Below are 22,547 nucleotides of genomic sequence, written 5' to 3' on the forward strand. Positions count from 1 at the left end.
ATACTCGTAGGCCCTGATCGTTTTGTACTAGCATAAGGATATGTTTTTGTTGATCAGGATAAGCCACTCTGGATAAGGCCATAAGCAAAAAGCTGTAAATGGAACTGTTGTGTGCATTGATGCAAATCCTTTCAAGAGACAATTACAGTGCACTCAAGAATAATTTTCTCTCCAAGGTAATTAAAAATTAACAGTCTCTTATTTCTCAGTCACTTTATCCTGAGATGTATTGATACAATCGCAATTACAGCTCTGTCTCATCACAGAGTTAAAGTTTTCAAAGAGCAAAGACACTGGCATGAAAAAACTGCAATAATTTGCTCCACTAACCTCTAAATGCACAATATTTTGGCAAAGCTAGTAGACAGTATATTCACAAACAAAAGCCTCTTAGTATCTCTTGTACAATGTCTGCTACAAAAGCACAGTGTTCTCTGGGTTTAGTGGTAGTTTCTGCTCTCGTCTGCTGTGCTGGTGTTTCGTTTCAATGTTGTCGCCATTTTCTGATAGCTCACTTGGTCCAGATCTCTTTGAATTTCTGTGTATTTATATGTATCTCCCCATTTCTCCCTTGTTTACTTCACCCTGCCATGTGTATAAAAATGAGCTAAAAAGTAAGGACAAAAATGAAGTAAAATTAAAAAAGAAGAAGAAGGACATGAAAGACCTCCCAGAGCAACACTGGATCTGTGTTCTACCTTGTGCACGTTCCTTCCTGATCAGACACAAACCTGACACAACCACAGAGTGCTGATCTGGTTTTATTAGAGTTATTTTCCTAAACGTGTCTCATCAGCGTTGAGAGCAGGACCTAATCCCTTCCTTTTTATCTCAATCAGACCACATGCTGCTCTGGCAAGTGTGTGAAAATGAAATCAAATATAGGTTAGCTAAAGCTGAGAGCTAATGTGAGAGTCTGTGTGACTCTGGATAGTAGGTGAGTGTATGTGTGTATGAGGTTTTATTTGTGACTGCTTCATCATGCATGTCGGTGTGTGTGTGTGTGTGTGTGTGTGTGTGTGTGTGTGTGTGTGTGTGTGTGTGTGTGTGTGTGTGTGTGTGTGTGTGTGAAGCGTAATGCAAATCAGATTTTTAACAGAACGCTGACAACAAAGAGTGTAGATGATTAGTGAATTAAACCAGCACTCTTTCCATGTGAGAAACCAGCAGGGGTTACTGAGCTCAGAGTGAGAGAAACGATCTCACAACAATGAGAACCTACTGTTTACAAGTTTACAAGTCACTGTTATAACCACACAGAAACCAGAATTCTACCCATACAATAATCTTTTCTTACCAGTTTGTTACTAGAATTGTTAGAATTGTTTAAAACAAAAACTAATTTTATAGTAATATAGATATCATAAGTTTGATAAAGGTTTTAACCTGCAAGAGAAAAAGTGTCAAAGGAGTGACAAACAGGAAATTAATATCTTTCAGTGAACAGTTTCTTTTGCCAGTATGTCCAAACAAGACCATTACCAGTCCTAAGGTTCTTTTCCCAGCAGACGTCAGAAGCCCAGTGACTCCCCACCACCCATCACCCTGCCACGGGAAATAGCTCCCGAGCAGGGAAGCTGCCTTCCTGTTTTCAAAGAGTCTCCTATGGCATGCCGAGCTGTTTCCTGTTCTCTCTCTCTCTCTCTCTCTCTCTCTCTCTCTCTCTCTCTCTCTCTCTCTCTCTCTCTCTCTCTTTCAATCTCTCTATTTCACCAACATCTGGCTCTCATCCAACAGTGCAGCTGTGCTGTATTGTCAGAATGAATCATGACACTAGCCAAATGAATATAAATGTGAATATATATACCCCATAGAAACTGCAAACAATCACTTCTAACATCAGCATGGTATTTAGGATTGATATAATAGCACCCACCAGAAGTAAACTTCTACCTACTTGCCTTTTCTATACACTGAATACGTTTCTATATTATTCAGCTCATTCGTTTTCAGTAACCACTTTATCATGGTCAGGATTGGTCGGAGTTTATACCAGAAATACTAAACACAAGGTGGAAAAACACCCTGATTGAGATGCCAGTCAGTGTTTCTATACATGAAGTAAGAGTGTTGTTTATGACAGCTGTATCTGTATTAGTTTACCTCAACTTTACACATATCACTTAAGATTATAATTCATCTTAATAATAGATGTGTGTAGGAAAGTTTTGTTCCCGCTCATGCAGTATTTGTTTGATCATGGCAATTTCCAAAGAATATTATTGCTTCTATTTGCAAAAATGTGAACAGTCTACTAGCATAATTCAAAGGCAGTTACTAAAGATGCTGTAAATATATTCCGCATGTAAGTGCTGCATGTTCAAGTTAATTAACATTGTCTTTCTTTGTCTGACCTAAATGTCAGTAAAACCCCCTCTGGTTTTGACATTTCTGTTGTGTCCTGCAGGACCCCAGGTCAAATGCACACCTCCAAAGTTTTTCAGCAAAAAAAAAAAAAGATCTGTTCATATCAATATTTGAGTTTGAAACATTTTTTTATTCCAAATAAACTAATAAAATCTAATGGACATTGTCCAAATGAAAACATATATTTTTCAATATTTCTACCTCAGTGAGTGCTGTTTACTTAGAGCCAATTCAGTCAAGATACAAACTGTTATGCTAAAACCAGATGGTGAACATTATGTGGCATTGTAAGTGAAAGCAGAAAACTATGGAATCTGAATTAATCTGGAAACCTCACAGGTTATTTCAATAGTCCTACTCAATTGTCAGTACTTAGTAACATAAACGTTATGTCACTTTGCAATGCTGACTATGAAATGAAAATACAGTCCTTATAACTGTAGACTATATGAATGTGTGTTGTTGGTTTTTTTTTGCCAGCTTCAAACAGTTAATGGGATTCTACCAGTTGTCTATAATTATATGATTGCTGTATCCCTCCATATGGAAATCTGCATGTGGTAAGTCTCCCATGGGAATAGCAGTCATGTTGTTTATGTATTCAGAGCTCCCAAAGCTGGTTTAACTGAAAGAAAAAGCAGAAGAGTTGCCAAAGGGCAATTTTCAGCCGTAAGAAATAAAAACATTTTTCTCAACATAGTTAAAGTGCTTAGTTTAAATAATACTGAATTTTTACGTGTAGTCCACTCTCGGCTTTTCTCCCACCACAACCGATGATATCCAATTGACTGACTTCAGTATTGGGTGCAATAGTTTCATTGTAAGATATATAGAATGGGCTTGAATAGGATGCTGGTTTAACAAAGGAGCACATTATGAGAAGATTTCACAACAAGGGAAAAAGAGAGCAAGCAGAAGAAATTGAACCCCAGTCGACTCCCACACACTTCTTACATTCCGAGTAAGGCCTGCAGTTCAATATTGGCAGCCGCATGCAGGCACCACAGCAGAGGTCCCACTGAATCTAACCAACATCCTGGGAAAAGAGGAGGTACACACACACACACACAACAGCTTCTTCTTCCATTGTCTATCAATGTGCTCAACTATATAAGCTAAGCAACTGCAATCATATTGTATTTGGATGGATTCAGTGGCTCACTTTTCCATTGTTATGGCTTGTGTTTATTTTTCTTTGACACTCTAACAGTGTTAATATTAATCCTCCTACAGGCAACCCCAGAGGAGAGACAAATACAATGAAACATTTAACTGCTTGTAGCCTTCTGATTATGGACGTTAGGAGAAAAAAAAAAAGCTTTATAAATTTACAAGAGTGACAAAAAAACATGGAGTGTTGCATTAGATTTCTCAGCTCCAGCAGTCCTGTTCACTTAATAAGATCTGTTTGTTTGTCTGCAGTGTTTGGTGGTTTTGTACAGCTGTGTTTACACTGTGCCAAGGGAAGCTCTGACAGTGGTACGAAGAGTTCAAGGTTGCAACAGTTTCAGCAGAGCTTATGTGTGTGTGAGTGTGTGTGTGTGTGTGTGTGTGTGTGTGTGTGTGTGTGTGTGTGTGTGTGTGTGTGTGTGTGTGCGTGCGTGTGTGTGCATGTGTGTGCGTTTGTGTGCATGTGTGCGTGGGCTTCATGTGAACCAGAAAAAGTAAAAGCATGTGATCCTACCGAGGATACAGTAAAAAAAATCTACCCATTTCCCCACTGTATTTCCAAGAAAACTGTAGGATCCCAGGAATGCTGACGGTAGCTAATACATGTCTGAGCACACTACTGTATTTCTATACATATAGAGACAAACTGGGGATCTGATACATAAATGTTTCTTTTACTCTTGTTCATTTAGTACACAAACGTTTCCCATTAGACTTCAGTTATGTTGCTAGTGTTGGTAGAAATATTAAAGTCAGGTGACCCTTCAGCAATAATAAGAATGTGGGAAAAGATCAACCTGTGAGCCAGAGGTTCTCAACTGTTTGTACCCAAAGGCACTTTTAACTGTATGATACATTTCACTGAGTCCATCTGAGCAGAATTTATATTTATTACAAGTAATATCCAATTGTACAGATATTAAGCTCATATTCTTAGAGCACATTAGGTCAGTGTTGGAAATATTTATAAACCTGTTAGAGTTGCTTGAGATTTAGTGAAGCTTTCGTTAAGTGACCACTCAATTTACTAATACTACAAAAACTCTATAACTGTATTATAACTATAATACCTAATACCTATTTCTATAATAATAATAGTAATAATAATAATAATAATAATAATAATAATAATAATAATAATAATAATAATAATAATAATAATAATAATAGGTTAGATTTGCAACAGTGTAGAAAATGAAAAAATAAAAATCATTTATAAAATTAAAAACCAATCACAGTTCTCCAGCTATGCTTCCATATGACCCACTTTAAGAAGTGCTGCTGTAAGTAATCTTTTCTTGAGCCATAATAAAGGCATACTGTACAGATTTGAAAATATAGCTCGAAACCTGCTGAGACTTTCTGATTATTTTATGACCGTGTCACATTCAAGAGCATCTTGAGCATTTTATTATTTATCACAATTCCTCAATGAATTGTATTCCTAATAAGGTTATGTTTTCTGTTCATTATTAATTTGTTACAAAGGATAAGGTATAATAATCTGCAAAAAGAAAAAAAATTGAATTGATTTGTTTCTAATAAAATTCGGTGTATATGTAAGCTTTAACATATTCCTATCCAAGAATTCTGTGTATATTTGAGGAAATAGACTTGTATGTGTAGTGTAATATAATAAAAATGGCAAAGATAAGTGTAATTTCAAAGCTGAGATAAATAATTACAGCTATTTTAGCTAATGTCATGCTGTGCTACTGGTGGCTCAGATTTACAAATACACATATATTAATAATAAACAGGCAAAGCGTAGTTTTCCCAATACCAAGAAAATATATAGATGAGAATATGTAGATGCAGCAGTGTCTCACTGGTTCTGCCTCTGGGCCATAACCTTTAACTGTTCAGCTCAAAATTAAATAATAAATAAAAATATAAATATAAAAACAAGTAAATATGAATATATAAACATTTAAAGAAAGAAAGCAAGAGAATTAATGGGAAGGAGCAGATTCGGTATTAATTATTTCCGTTTTTCTTATTACCCAAGATATTGTGTTAAGTGATGTGTTAAATATAACATGATCATTGAATGACACATATTTTATTTGGTTTTGACGCCTGTGGAGTAAATAATAAGTCATACCCAAAAATACATGACAAGTGATGTTGAGTGTATGTGGAGCATGTACTGTGTATATAGTTACTGACTTTAGTCAAATCTAGGAAATGTTTGATTCTGCAAACAACAAACCTTTAACACGGAAAGAAATTTGGCTGTATGAGGCCTGCTTTCAGAAACAAAAGAGTATAACAAACCACCAATCAGGATATAAAATAGCTTATGGGCATTTAGCCAACACACTAGAATTACACTGCGTTTATGTCAAGCTGCCAATATAAACCTAGTGAATTGTATTAGGAAATAACTTACCAGTAAAATGTTTGCTTATGGTTTAAACCATTTAAACCATAACCATTTAAACTATTAAATATGGGAACACAAGCAGCTCATCACTTTCACTTCTACATACGTAGATGACGTTTCTGGGTGGCAACACAGTCATGAAATTGTGAGTGAGTGTAATGTCATAATTTTGTTTGAACCTTTTCTTTTAATGTGCAGGTCATTAGCATGCTCTTTAGGACTACATCCCTGAGGGGATTTTTGTCACATTCACATTGGTGTGATTATGACATACTGTATATCTTACATAGGAATCTTTTCTTTTATATGTATAATGCGTCTAGTATTGTGTACATACTTAATAATTATGCCCATACATGTGTGTGTTATTTGCCATAGGGACGAAACAAACAAACAAACAAACAAACAAATAAATACTCAGGGCATAGGTTATGCATACTTCCATGAAAGTTATATATATGTTTTTTTACTGGCTACCTCTGATTTGCTTAATCTATTAACTTATTTTGGATTTTATCATTTCTGAATTCTATTGTTCTATGTTCTCTTCTTTTTCTCTCAGAATATATCTAAAAACAGTACACATGATGTTCTTATTTTTAAATGTTTAGCAGAAGGTATAATAATTGTGGCAACCAAAACCATGATGGGGTTTATTTTTTGCATAATGCTCCATGATTATATACAAATAACATTTAAAATATGTGGACATATTGTATCTGAACTGTCAGGAATAAAAGGAATTAATAATATCAAATATCTATATTAATATTGTTCATTTTTGTTTATATAACTGTCATGTTTGTATAAAAGCAATTTCACATTTGGAATCAAGACGATGTACTGAATATTGGCAGAGAATCACAACCGTGTTGATTTGCAGTACAACTGCAGTCTTGCTCGTGTGATATTGCTTAATTATTCAGGAGATATGACAGCCAGACTGAAAAGTGTGGCAAACGACCCAGTGTTCCCTTAAACACACATATACTGTTAAACAAAACAGTACAGAAAATGTTAGCTTCAAGACATGCAGATAAACTAAATAAGAAAAGACTGACATTTTTGTCCACATTTTCAACATCTCACTGAATTTTTTTCTTAGTAAACAGAGTACAGAAGGACACATGTGATGTTACCATGTGATTAAGACAAAATAAGATGGCTGTCCTTATATTGCCTTACGGATGTGTAACACATTATTCCAGGCACCATGCCAATGCAGTCCAAAAAGGGTGATTTATGATAACTATACTGTATCCTGGATATAGATAATTATGATAAAAATAGATTACAAATTATTCTCTACATAACACAGGATGTCCTCTGGCCCTCTATAAATAGCATCACAAGTTATACCTCAAAATGTTCATCATATTGAAATATTTTCATTATATTTTTCAAAAGTACATCTAAAAGTACAATCTTAAATCAGTTATTAAACGGAAGCATCATTTTACAATAAGAAGCTAAAAGGAAGATTCACACAGACAGTTTGACACACTGCTTCGGTACAATCTTAAAAAGACGACATGTAAGAAAGCACGTGGCATCATAAAGTATTAATATAGAAAAGATGAGGTAAAGCTGAGGTAAGACTTTCTTTGGTTTTCCTGTGTGTGTGTGTGTGTGTGTGTGTGTGTGTGTGTGTGTGTGTGTGTGTGTGTGTGTGTGTGTGTGTGTGTGTGTGTGTAGGAACGTTGAACTGTTTTGTAAAAATATTTGATCATGCCCCTTCCTTGCGACGGAAGAGTGTGTAGTTAGGATATGGCACAATCCTCTCTTTGTTGCCGGATGTAGAGAAAAAACATCCAATAAATTCTAAAATAAGAACAGGAAGGAAACAGGGGGTGGGGTGGCAGAAATGAGCAGGGGGAGAACGGCAGTGGGAGTGAGGAAGGAATGTTCCTATTTCGCTTGTTTTTCACACACACACACACACACACACACAGACACACACGTACATGCATACACACGCACACACACACACACACACACACACACACACACACACACACACACACACACACACACACACGTGTGCACACACACATGCACACACAAATGCACACACAAATGCACAAATGCGTGCACACACACACACACACACACACACACACACACACACACACACACACACACACACACACACACGGTCCATTAGAACAGTTACGAGAAGAATGCAGCATTACAGTTTAAACATGAGCATGTACTGTAGCATGTTTAATTATTAGACTGGATTTGAGCTTGCTGAGAGGAATACAGAGTCAGTGCTGCCTGCAAGCTACTCGCCCCAGCACTGCCATCCGTTACAGGTCTGACAGCTAGCAGACAGAACAGGTTCTTCTTTTTGATGAGTCAACAAGTCAAACTGACACTGGAGCTTGAGCTGGTGGATGCAGGATAAACACACTTGTTTATCACAGAACACACTAAGTACTGTTCTCTCTATAGCATGCTGCTCTGCTGAGACCGATACACAGTGTACATAAAGACACATCTCATGCTGATTTGAATGATCTGCAGTCACAGGATGTGGTGGATTTATATCAGTGCAAAAACAGCACATCAAAATTTTACGATGACTCATATTGTCAGAAAGTTTCTAACATTTATTTTGGGTATTTTTTTTTTATCAATATGTGTAGGTTTTTTAAGCTTCTTATTAAAGGTAAAACATTAGATGGGGTTGAGCCAGAGAGAAAGCTGAAAACATAATAAGTTCCTACATTTATAATTTTGTTTCATCAAAAAAGTCCACACTTTTGTCTCCTGAGTGTTGAAACATAAAGCATATTTGATAGAGATTGTGAATTTGTTCAGATTTTCAGGTGAGCAAAATCGTTCTTTGGGTGAGAGGGGTGGGACGCTCCCTCTGACCTGCCAATCACAACAACACTAGCCAATCAGCCTTGTTTTGCAGCATGATCAGCAGTTTGTGGTTTGCTAGCTTCACTGTCTCAGAAGAAGCATGTGTTAGCATGTTACCCTCTTTGGCTGCCAACTGTATTATGATAAGGAGAGCTTATTAAAGAGCAAATAAGGGGGGAAAATCAAAGATTAGAAGAAAGGACTTCTTAAGGCTTCTTTGATTAATTAAGGTTTCTTATCTTTAAAGGGTTTTTACTTGAAATGTTCTCTGACAGTGAAAACACTGCTGTTCACCCAGAATAACGTTTACTTCTAGATTTAACCTCTTTTTCTAAAAGTGTACATTTTTAGAAAACAATTTCTTCTGTCTTATTTGGATAGATAAGGTTTCTTATTTTCCTAGGTTCTACTTTGAACCTAAGCCAGTAAAAGTTTACCAAGTGGGAAAACTCAATAACCTATTTACTTATGTTCTAGATGTTAACGTTCTACACTGAGCCTTTAAAGGGTTTCCCAAATCAACAAAACAAATATTTTTCTAAAGGGGGTCTACTTACACTGAAAGGTAAACCATCTACTGTACTGTAGGGTTATATAAATCCCTTAATGATTTTTGTCAGAGGGACAAATAAAAGACTTCTGAATATCTGAATATCTGCCCTAACACCTTTTCCAATACAGAGACATTTGACAATTGTCCATATGGAGCAGATAAAATAAAAATATAATGTATTAAAGTTTGGGCAAATGTACAGTAAAAGAAAATATGGAGCTGATAAGAAGAGAGATCTCTGCAGATCTCTGATCACAGCATAGGAGGGAGAGGGAGAGGGAGAGAGAGAGAGAGAGAGAGAGAGAGAGAGAGAGAGAGAGAGAGAGAGAGAGAGAGAGAGAGAGTGAGTGGGAGAAGGAAAGAGTGGGAGAGAAGGGGAGAACAGCAGAGGGTCTGTGTCTTTGAAAGGGAGGCTGAGGGCAGCAGGCGCCAGAGCTCAGGCTTGCCAAGAGCCGACACTGTCACCTCACAACACAAACATGCAGCATTCCAGCTGTGAGTCTTCACCCATCTCCCTCTGCCTCTCCTTCCTCTGCCCTCACCATCTGCCCCCACCTCCAGTTCTGCTTGATCTTAACAGAATTCTTCACTCCATAATCCCCACGTGATCAGCAACGATTACAATCTAATTGGACAGTTATTCACAATACTGCAATCTGCCTCTGGAAACATTTACAATTTGTTTTTTGAGTGAGGAATTCCTTCACATTCCTCTTTCTTACTAGTGTCTATCTCTTACTCTGTGCTTGTTCGTTTTCCCCCCAGCACCTCCTGACTCGCCCAGCTCCCTGAACAAGACCACTTGTGTTCACACACTTGTAAAAAAAAAAAGAAAAAAAAAGTGTATCCCTCGCTTTGAAATAGTAAGACATTCACACTGGCTCAGTGACAAGCAGTGGTCAGATGATTAACACTGATTAATAGGGTTTCAAAGCCAGGAAATAGGCTGTGCAATATGAATGACTCTCTACACCGTCCTGTTTAATCAGGTCTGTGCAAAACAGATGTAGCAGGGTTATAACACATACTAAGGAGAATTTTAATTTCCTGATTTACAGCTTTAAATATAGCAGCCGTGTCCGTTATGTAGATACTGACTTCATTTAAATTTGCCTGTAAATGCATTCGCTTTTTTTTTTCCAAGTGCCCCATGTAGATTTATTGAGAGGTCTTTTAAGGCTTTGTGTAGAAATGCAATGCTCTGATTACACAATCACTCAAAGCAATGTGTTTTGGCAGTGTGATCCAAGCTTTGGCATTAAATTCCATTCTTTATTAAAAACTTGCAAATGTAGATCTATGAAAATGATCAAATGTCAGACATTTGTAGGATCTAAAATGCCATTAGTTCTTTGAATATGGTGAATCCTTATCATATAAACAGTCCAATTTTTATGATAAGCTTTACGTCTTCTACATGGCTGTCTTCTACAATTTATCGATGGTTAGAAAATAACGGAAATAGTTTCCTGGCAACAAAACAAGGTGTTCACACTTGAGCTAAATACAGATTTGAGTCTCCATTTTAGTGTTTAATACAAATTTGTTGGTATTCAGAAAGAAATACTATGGATTTCATGGATATCATGGATGATTTTCAAAGTGCTCCTTCTCTAGGCAATCTATAATATTCTCTCCTCCTGTAGTATTTTCTTCTGGTTTATAGTTTCTTAATTATATATAGAACCTCCACAGAATATTGAATTAATTGCAAATATGTGTACAAATGGTATATTTGTATTAACAATTGACTTTTATACCCGTAGCTGAACCGTCACAGAGCTGCTAACACATTCAAGTCCCATTGGATTAGGCAGTTCTGGCATGGACAAATTACTAGCCTCGTACTCTACAAGCAGATTTCATGTCCATGATACAAAATTTTTTATTTATAGGTGCCAAGGGGACAAGCAGGTTCAACAACCCTGAAAAGAAGAAAAACTACTTGTATATATTTGTATACACTGTCACAATATACCCTTCAATGTGATGCACTCTGAACCTGTAACCTTGAGTCTGTAACTACAGAGCAAACTTCTGAATCCCATTGCCTGCTACACTGCACACATAAGCTAAAGTGTGATCTGGTGGGTGCTAAAACACCTTTTTCTCCACTTACCTTGTGATTAAACAGAAATATAAAGATTTTAGTCAAATTGATTATATTTTATGCACACTGCAAGAATCTCAGATGTTATAGTCCGTATCTCAATGTAGTCACAACCACGATACTAGTTTATATTTCTTCATTCTTTATTAATGCATATAATTAGCTAATTAGTTTGCCATATTATTATTACTAGTCATATAGGGTTTCAGGAGACCATTTTTAAGTACTTATTTGCCAAGTGCTAGTTAATAAATTTACCATGTGTTCACTATATTATTTCTATAATTCAGTCATCCTAAAGCATATTATTTAGTATGTACAATGAAACATATAGAAGAAGATTTGTAGTCACTATAGCAAGAAATCATAGCATTTACTGTAATTTCATTGCTTAAATTGTATGTAACAACACTGTAGTGCAGTGGGTAGAGTTGCTGCCTAATAACACCATAGTTCCCAGAGCTCGGGTTACTGTCTGTGCAAAGTTTTTTTTTTTTTCAGTGTTCACATGTGCTTCCTCTGGGTTATCTGGTTTTCTTCTATTGTCCAAAAGCATACAGGTTGGTGACAGTACAACCCCTAGGCACGGGTGACAGTAACTTTCCCTAGGTGGAGTGTGTGAATGAACTGCCGTCCCATTAGGGGGTGAATTCTCCTTCCTTAAACCGAGCGTTCCTGGGCTAGGCTCTTGCCTGGTTACTGGTTATGAACAAATGACCTTTCGATAATGACACACAAATAAGTTCAAGGCAATATTCCACTTGAGCTTAACAAACGTTAAATTGCCTGATCCGACTGATTAAACAATCATAAGAAACAGAGACATATGAGACTGCATTCAAAGACATAGTGATGTAAAGGTTAATCTAAGAAGCAAAGTAAAAGCCATAAATTGTAAAAATAAAACCTGACCTGACAGCTTTGACAGAATATTCAGACAGACAGACATGTGTATCCTGGCAGATATGACCTTGATGTAGCCCTTTAGTCTACAGATTTTGGCTTTCCTTAGCCATGAAACAAATAAAAAAATGCAATATGCAAAAACATGCTCTCTATTCAAAACACAGGAGTCACAATCCTCTCACCATACTTGGCCTAATTTTGAAATTGATTTGGTAAACAAAGTAGACCTTGTGTGCATCTCACAGAGCTTAACCCCTCCACTCAGAGAGGCATGAAATCTGTTAAAAATGCGAGAATATTCTTAGAAACAAATCCCAAGAAACAAAAGCCGAGAAACTACAGTACCCCAAACAGCAAGACAGGCTATTAAACACAAAATTACAAAATATGTGCATATAAAAGATTCAAAATAAAAAGCCTAATATAAAAAAGTATATTTCCTTTACTAGCTTAGAATATAAATTTAATTTAGTCTTAGTAATACATCGCTATATTGTTATGTCTGTTTACTGATTCTGTAGCCTGTGTGCATCCACCATAATTTCATTGCCCTTTACTAAAAAAAGAACAGAGAACAGTTTACTCGAAACTCAGTCCCTTATTCAAGTCTAATGCCAGACTGGGAAGACAATAATACATGATTAATACATGACTACGTAGAATAGTTTCACACTATTCAGCATTTTGTTGAATTGGCACATTATCAGAGAGAAAGAATACATCACAAAACAGCATAACTTCCATCATGGCTGTTTAGTGTGAATGGGTTTTCTTTGCTCAGTGCAGAAATGTTTCTTTCATATTATGGTTTGCGGTACTTGCACAGAATATTGTTGATAGAGTAGATATTAGGTCAGTAGATATTAGGTCAGTAGTTATTAGGTGATTAACACGATTTAACATTAAGAAACTGGGGTTCTACTCATACTGTATAAGAACAATACTGAGTTGTAACAAGCTTAGCTTTGGACTCATGTTGGAAAAATTTTGAAATCGTCTATTTGCTTTTTATAATTCTGTGTTATGGGATTCTACAGCTCGATGGATCAGAAACTAGGTGAACTGATAATTAGAGATGACACCAGTCTGGATGTCAAGCGCACACAGTGTAAATATACATGCTTGCAGGCAGCATTCTACTGCAAGTGTAACAGATAAAACAAACACAGGTCACAATTAAGTAGCAGAACTGCTAACTGGGGTCAAATGGCACAAAGGTTCTATAGAAAAACCTGTATGTATCCACATGGATACACTGACCTTAAATAATAATATCTTCTGTATATTTTTTTAAATTATTATTTACAACAGAGGTCTAACAGCAGTACTGGCTGCAAGACAAATTGTAGCTTCATATTAATACACTAGTTCTAATATATTACTGTTTCTAAGTAACAGTAATTTTTAACAAAAACATGTTTATCTAACATTTATGGAAGAAGTCTCCAGTGTCAGTGCTTTGTAACAGTCAGAGATAAAGCTAAAGTTGTTTCTAAATCTTTTGTTATTATTTGGTAACAAATTGCAATTTTTCTCTTGTTAACTTTAAACCAAAAGAAAAAATGACTGTTTCTAATGCTATAAGTGATACCTTTGCATTAAATAGAACTACAAATAGATAGAAAAAAGACAATGTGTTTAGACTGTCAACTTCTGTGACACAAGAGGAATAAAACACTTCAGCACATGTTCCTTTATGAAGCTATTTTGCTTTGCATCATGCCATCATTCTATCACACTATCTTCTTTGTGTGTCTGACAACCCTCCCACTCCCCCTGTTTGTTTTAGTCCTTAACTATTATATTATACTAAACCTTGTTACATTATCTGTATAATATATTTAGTTATGGTTCTGATCAAACATTTACTTGTATACATATTACAGTTTGAGTTTTTTGCAGTAAAATACTTTAAAGATGCTGTTACTCTAATAGCCATGTACTTATTTACTTTACTTTTAACTACTGTCTATTGCATATACAGTCGTATAGTGAAAGTACAGTTTAAGATAAAAAAAAAAATCACAGCTGAAATATGGCTAGTTCTCTCCATTGAGGGTGTGATGGTGCTTTCTCCCTCACAAACTTGAATTAATAAGTTGTTCTCACTTGTATGAGTCATGTTTATATTTTTGTCAGGGTGATGATTGAACAGTGCGCAAAGGGGAAATCACAGCTTATTGACAGCATGCTTAAGTATCAGGCAGAACTCTTTACACCATTAAACAGGAAGTCAGGCTCATGAGCTTCACTATAGTTCAGATAAACCAGATAAATATAATTACTACTTAGGGTAAAAAACATTCTGCTGTTATTGATGGACACTGGCTTGGATAACAGTATGAAAAATGTACATTATATTTTACATTTGTATATTTTAAACTGAACTCTTACCCTTCAACAGTCCAGTCAATATGGAAATGCAGTTTTCTTGCATTTTTGCCTAATTTGTTGTTTTGTTTCTGACCCTATTATCACTGGTACTGCACAACATTTACAGTTTTCAACATTTCTTCACCACATTAAATCATCATATGATCAAACTTAATACTGGAATAATAATCTGTATTATACGATTTTGAAATTGACCTCAAATAAATTTCCCAGTTGGTTCAGTTTGAAGACCCCAAATAACATTTTAATTTGACTACAGTTAAAACGTACTTGTTATAAATTGTTCACTTGCATATTTCGCACACTAAATATACTGTCCCTCTGGGCAAAAAAATAACTTTTGCTCATTGCAGTTGCTTAGAGTTAATAATGACTTTTTCCTGAGTCTGTGTGAACTAAAAAGAGGAAAATCAGCACAACACTAATGGCATTGACCCTAGAGGACTAAGCAAAGGATAGTGTAAAGGAGTAAGAGAGGGAGGCAAACAGAGAAGAGGCAATGGGAGAAAAAAAGAGTGCTTGTGCTCCTTTTCATGGCACTGTGAGGCTGAGAGCGGGGAGCCTGGGAACGGCAAGCCGGTTTGGCCGCCCTGCAAGAAATATCCTGTGTTGTAATGTAAACAGTGCTGAACTCTGATCTAGTCAGAAAGCCCCCGATCTGACCCGGCATTCCCGCCCAAGAGCCTGCTACTGACATTAGGAGCTCATTTTCTAATTTCCCTGAAAAGGATCATGACCCTTTCTAAAAGGTGGGGTGTGTGAATCCCTCAAATTATCTCCTGCACCAATATGGCCTCTGTGACAAATCTGTTGCTGTTCAACACGTGCAACATGACTGCATCAAATCTCAGGGTTTTAAACTTTAGCAAGTAAGAGATTTAAACTGGCTAATTGGTGAAACAAAATAAAAAAATCATGACATAGTAAAAATATGCAACCAGACATATGCAACCGAAATCTGCTTATAAGAGGTGGCTAGAAACACTACATTTACTCTCCATATTTACTTTCCATAAAGTATAGTGTTATTGTGGAACATGTTCCTCTTTGTCGAGTCAATTAAAACATGTAACCCACTCCAATTTTCTGAATTATTAGGGGAGCTTGTTTTATTTACTATATATTTTTATTTATTTATTTAATTTTCTATTTCCTGCTATATCCTGGTGAAATACCAATAAGGTCAAGAGTTACATGAATCTACAGTGCCTGAACCACAGGGATTTATGGAAAAAAAAACTCCAACTGTCAAAAATAATGTGTGATAATGTGAAATACCATTAGCCCAGTCCCAATTTTAATAGAGTTTTCACTAAGCATGCCCTATCGCTTAGTTATTCTGAGTTGAATAGCCAGAATTACTCCATCAATTTTTTAACATTTTTTTAACTGGTTACCCACCACTGCTAATAAAAGGAATAAAGTATAGGAGGTTCTATTTGTTTATATTAATTAGAACTTGAGTCAAAAAACACTGATAAGAAAGAAACATTGTTTTTCCCCCTAAACACAGACTCATATTTGCTAAGAGGCATGCGTGAATGCATATACACCTGAACACGCAGGTTCCCACAGGAGTCAGATTTCTGGTAAGTCCAACAAAGCACCCTGCTTGTGGAAGGACATGGTGAGCCAGTCCTTCTTTGGCCTCTTCAGCACAAACCTGACAGACTCAAGGCACTTTCTGAGCTAAAGAAATTACATCAAGCATGAAAAAGGATAGCTTTTAGGAATAGCTGAGTCATATGTATACAGTACAGCCCAGACCTGAGACAAGTGTGGCTATGTTCAGCTGCTTATTCAGTGCACTGCAATCTTCAGGACCATTTTGAATTTCAAGCACTTCCAAATTAATTGCAAAGTCTGAGCAACGTGAGTTATGATCCCCAATGGATTAGTATAGTACAGCTCTATTCAACATATTAAAAAAATTATTTATTTTCTCCTACACCCAAATACACTGGGCTGCCAGTTTATCAGATTTTTCAGCAACTCAATGTCTCTTTTCTTTATTTTCCCTTTCTTTACTTTACTTCGTTTTGCTTTCCACTAGATCCCTTTAAAAAATCTTAGTGATTTAATCAGTTAAAACTGGTCACATTTGGAAACCTAAAGATTATCATAATTTCTACATGATTGCTATTTCTTTGTACACACACGGAGACGTCTCTCCCAACTTTGGCTCCCAGTTTGACAACAGTGTCATGTGTGTTGTGCTTTGTGTGTGATGTGTTCATTATAATTTTGCAGCAGTTTCCCAATCTAGCCGGGAGAATGAGTTAAATATATGTTCTTTTTTCATTCGTAAAGAGTATCTGAAAAAATATATATTATATAAAATAAGCATAAAACATATTGGGAATCACAAAAAAAAAAAAGAAGAAGAAGTGTCCTTCTATGTATGGAGACTTTTGGTACACCATGCTAAATATACTTTGTGTAAATAAAAAAAAGGTCAAAACCGTTTCTTTTACATGATATTATAAAACGTTTAATGTTTATTAAAAGTTATTATTCCTGCTCACAAACACAACCACACATGCAATTTCTATGCTAGGGAATTTCTCTGTTTGTGCTCAAAACACATAGCTATATTCATAATAATATGATCAAAATCAGCCCAGATGTTATACAATGTTGTAAATAGTAACAATAGAGTTAGTAATACCTCTGTTTAAAAGTGCAAAGACATGCTAGCTAGCTAAATGCTCATCCCTGGTATAGCTTAGCTTAGCATTTTTTCTTAGTACAATTACAATGCAACAACAAACAGGCTTTATCTTTATCTGTCTAAATCACACTTTAGTGCAGTGAGGTTTATTGTTAATAAGAATTTATAGTACAATAACAAAGTAAGCATTACCTTGTGTCATCCATGCACTGCCATGTAACATTAGTCATAGCTTGTATTACCACAGCATTGCTCCAAAAACAACTGGGAGCTGCAGATAAGGCATAAATAATATACTAGAATGCTTCAATGATTTCAGATGAACATATCTGTTCTGGGCCAGTTAAGGATAGTTTTATTCTGATTTTGTTCCTAGAAAAATATTTTTTAATTTTATTTCAATTTAATTTGTTTCATGATTTTGTTTCGAATTGTTAAGATCAGGCTTTAGCAAATCCTCACAGACTGTCTACAACAGCCCAGCACTTCTTTCCTACACGTCAAAGCCATCATTCAAACCATCATATCAATAACGTTGTACACTATAATCCTGTAAGTATAAATTCAAGCATTTTTTTGTTAAAAAGGGATAGAACACATTATTTAAGTATAAAGCTCAGAGAACATTCGAAATTCAAAATCGAAATGTCAGCATGAAGCCTTGATAGGCCAAAGATCCTCTCCTATATTCTCAGTGGGTTGGATGAAATGTAACTTTGCCACAGTTTAAATCCTTGGACCTGGATCATAGCTACCAGATGTCTATGGGATAAATCTAAGCCCTCAACACACGGCTGGTATTTCAATTTAGCCACATGCAGTTGGATGAAGCAAATGACATTGCTCTAGACATACGACAGCCAGCCTGTGCTTCTCACTGATCACCTCCCTTAGTGTGTGTGGGCTGGAAGAAATTCCTCTTGTAGTTTTTTTCTAAACCCAGTTTCCTCACTAATTCTGCTCAGAACAAATAAGGTAAGGATTTTGTAGTGAAGGCCAGTATAAAGCTTGGTCTTAAAAATCAGATTGAGTGTAACTGTCATGACCTGTAGTTATTATTTTGTGAAAAGTAAACCAGGAGATGTATATGCTGAACAGTTCAGTGGTCTTCAAAGCCTCAGTCATCTCACAGGCTGTGAATAAAACATGAGGAGTACACAGGGGGCGCCTCACAAAGATGCCGCTAGGAGAGCTAGCGCAGATGAGTCGGAATGTCTTTGATTTCAGCAGTGCGAACAATTCCACTGGAGTTTTACACCAAATTCTACTCATTCATGTTCTCTTTCCATAGCTAGAATATTGCAACCATTTTCAGCCTTCTGGTTCTAGTGTTAACCTTTTTATGGTTTGCTTTGTACTTTCCTCTTTATGATGGGACTTTGAATTTATTGAACAGACTGAATAAATTTGAAGCAGAAGATGTGCAACTGACATGCTTCAATGAAATGAGGTAAAAATAGACACAAAATCGTATACATAAAGATGTACTATAGAGTAATAAAGGAATAGATTCCTTCAGTTTAATACCGCTGTTCTCCATCCAGATGAAAGACGTGTGGGCATTTGTGTTATCAACTATGAGACGCTCACCTTGATACTAGATTTAGAGTAGTCTCTGAGGATTCATGTAACAGAAGAGTGTATCCAGGGTCAGTAACAGCTCCAGCTTTTTCTTCTACAGCTCTCAAGCCAAGAACACCACAAAATACTTAGGCATTTCCTATTTCCTACATATTATATTTGTGCCTGCCAATTCAATGTTAATCATAGCTAATCATATTAATACACTAAACATTCCCGAACATCATATTGTGCAGAAGCATTACTTGTTTGCAAAGGTTTCACATACTCAGCTGAGAGTTCTACACTGTAACACAGATGTGTAGGAAATGTTGAACATGCGGATAATCAAAAGGATTGCTGAACACAGTTAATGCCTCTCCTGATCTCTGTACAATCTGGCTTCAGATGAGCAAACACAACTAGTTACAACTGGTTTCTCTTTCCGTGAGAGTGTGCTCCACATGGCCCTCCCACTGTTCCCAGATCTGTCACTACCTTGAAATTAGGAAATAACAAAAAGTGTCCCGATGCCCAGGGCATTAATCACTGGCCAGCCTCCCAAGAGCCGAATTTTCAAGGCTTGTTTGACTTTGAATAAACACAACCAGGAAATACACTAAACTAAACTGACACTAAACATTTAGCACAGGAGCCGGGCTTCAAGTTGTTTTACAGGAAAAGCTTTATTTAAGAAGGTGCCTTAATTTAAATGGTTATATTTAAACCCATGATAGTATACAGTGACAGTGGTTGGTAGGGAAACCATTCCCAAGGCCAAGGAGTTTGTGTTTACTGATTTGTAACCTCTTGAGCTCAAGGGAACACAATGTGTAAAGTCCTTCAAGAGACAGAAATGTTTAATTGATTTTGAACACTGTTTTAATGGGTGTCAAATGGTGAAAGTAATGAGGAAGGCATGGGGAAAGAGAACAAAAGCCCAGTGCAGTCCTATTGACCTCAGGAGCTTCCTCAAGCTCATAGCTTCTTTATTGAATCAGCATTCTTATCGTTAACCCAGGATGCTTTACTGACATACATGAGACACTTTCCTGTCACATTCTAGTCATATACAAAAAGCACAGATTAGTGAAGTAGCCTTTTCAGATTAGTCTCTGAAATAGGTGTAATATCCTAAAGGTATAGTGTTTACAATAGATAGATAACACACACACACGCACGCTTCACGTTGTGCCATTGTGCGTCATAGCGCGCGCTCTACGCTCAGTTTTTTAGTCTAAAGGCATGTTGGACTCTTTCTCTCAGTTGCTTACCGCTATGCGTGTCGCTAGTCTCGGTTCTCCGTCACCCGTCTCACGGTTTTTCTGCTCCCCGTTAGCTCTGGCTCCGTCCGGCCCGTGCGCCGCGCCTCCTCTCGCGCTCCTCTCCTTGCCTCTCCGGTTCGTAGCACCCTGCTGCACGATACTGAGAAGCTGTAGCGTTGCCTCGCGCTCCCGGTCCGAGATCTCAGCCTGACCGCGCGCGTAGCGGCTCTCACACGCCGAGTGATGGCGGCGGCACAACTCGATTCGTGCGCGCAGCCGCTCCACTATAGCGCTGTGCACAGACACCGGGCTCACCGAGGCCATGGAGCCCGAACCCACAGAGCCCAAGACGGTGGGGAAACCCGGAGCCGTGGCCTGCGCCGGAGCCGCTTCTCCCATTCCACGCCGTTCCGTCCTCGTTTACCGCAGAAGTTTGAGCCTCCTTTTGCATAGAAAGCAGAGCATCTTAAAGCAAATTACTCACATGCAATGCACTTCATCGCCAGGCGTGAGATTTCCTTTATCCTGACACTTTTATCAAATCAAAATCCATGTGCAATAAGTCTTTTGCCAATATCAGACTTTAAAAGTTATCCCTTTCCCCCCACTATATTGACCACAGCTGCAAATCCAACGCAAGGTGTAAGTCCTACCAGGCTGAAGCAGTTCCTCTTCACAGAAGTCTAAACATCGCGCAAAGCCCACAGACAGATCCGTGCGTCCGGCGTTCCTCCTCCTCCTAAATAATAATCGTCATTAGAGCCTACAATAATCCAAAAAGGCAGAAACTTCCTGACTGAAGGAGACGTTTCTCTGCTGTCCAGTCATTCTCTTTCCAAATCCGTCTAACGCGCTGCTCCTTGCGCCTCCTCCCGTTTCCTAAACAAATGCTGCAGAAACGCGGGAGCGGACTCCACTCCTCTTCCTCCTCCTCCTCTTCCTCCTCTGTTCCTCTCTAACTGCTGGCGTTTATTCGGCTGCTCTTACACACTGAATAAATCTAGAGCTCTGTCTGAACAAGGTAAAGGCCGTGTGCGCCCTCTAGCAGCACTCAATAGCAGGAAGGGAGGAAATGTTTTTAAATGATACTTTATTGTATAAAATAGGATTCATTTTTAGTAACGTGGCCATTAGTAAAGCAGGATATTTAAGATGAATCCTCTCTGTCTTTAAATACATATACTGTAGTGATCAAAACTCCTAAATTATTTATCCTTAGAAAGTATTTTTAAGTGTTTTAAAATCTTAAACAATACTAGCCTGGCTGATATTTTATTCCCTTGGGATAAAGGGAAAAGTTGGAGACAAATTTATGGTCACTATGTATATTAGAATTGTCTCATTGTGTGGTTGTGCAGTAGTGTAATATTATTGGTAAACAGTATTAAATTCCAGATTTACTCGTAGGGTTTGGCAGATTTACAGCTAGAAACAACCAATTTATTAAATTATCAATTACTTTTTATTTACTATATTACATTTATTATTACAATTTAACAGCCTATGTAAACAATTAATAACAATTTAAAATAGGGCTTTATTTATTTATTTATTTAGTTTGTTAGTTAGTTAGTTAGTTAGTTAGTTAGTTAGTTAGTTAACATATGTTAATGGATGGAAATATGGATAATGTCTAGACAGCGCGACCAGCGCCCCCTACAGACAATAAAAAGGAGCACAAGGAAAATAAATCAACTCTAATCTTTCTTATATTTTATGTCATTTTGATGTACACGTTACAACCACAAAGAAAAATTTATTTTATTGGGATTTTATGAAATAGACCGTAAGAAACTGGCACATAATTGTGAAGTGGAATGAAAATTATAAATGGTGTCCAAATTTTATTTTTAAATAAATGTCTGAGAAGTGTGGTGTGCATTTGTATTCAGCCCTCTTTACTCTGATACCCCTAACTAAAATCCAGTGAAACCAACTGCCTTCAGAAGTCACCTAATTAGTAAATAGAGTGCACCTGTGTGTAATTTAATCTCAGTATAAATACAGCTGTTCTGTGAAGCCCTCAGAAGTGTGCTAGAGAACATTAGTAAACAAACAGCATCACAAAGACCAAAGAACACACCAGACAGGTCAGGGATAAAGTTGTGGAGACATTTAAAGCAGGCTTAGGTTATAAATTATTATCCCAAGCCTTGAACATCTCACGGAGCACTGTACAATCTATTATCCGGAAATGGAAAGAGTATGGCACAACTGCAAGCCTACCAAGACATGGCCATCCACCTAAACTGACAGGCCTTGCAAGGAGAGCATTAATCAGAGAAGCAGCCAAG

The 22,547-nt window shown here is 37.0% G+C and overlaps 1 protein-coding gene across 1 annotated transcript in view; it reads right to left on the bottom strand.

The window, feature by feature from the left end:
- zmp:0000001236 (mastermind-like protein 2) overlaps window positions 1-21,219 on the bottom strand; it is a 43,356-nt gene extending 22,137 nt beyond the window's left edge. The window contains exons 1-2 of the mRNA XM_027147757.2: window positions 20,907-21,219; window positions 20,263-20,695 (exon numbers count right to left, since the gene is read on the bottom strand). Coding sequence (XP_027003558.2) covers window positions 20,263-20,652 — 390 coding nt within the window. The 5' untranslated portion in view covers window positions 20,653-20,695; window positions 20,907-21,219. The remainder of the gene's footprint in view (window positions 1-20,262; window positions 20,696-20,906) is intronic.
- Between the last annotated feature and the right edge of the window lie 1,328 nt (window positions 21,220-22,547).

The sequence above is a fragment of the Tachysurus fulvidraco genome, chromosome 11, assembly GCF_022655615.1.
Source record: "Tachysurus fulvidraco isolate hzauxx_2018 chromosome 11, HZAU_PFXX_2.0, whole genome shotgun sequence".
NCBI lineage: Eukaryota > Metazoa > Chordata > Actinopteri > Siluriformes > Bagridae > Tachysurus > Tachysurus fulvidraco.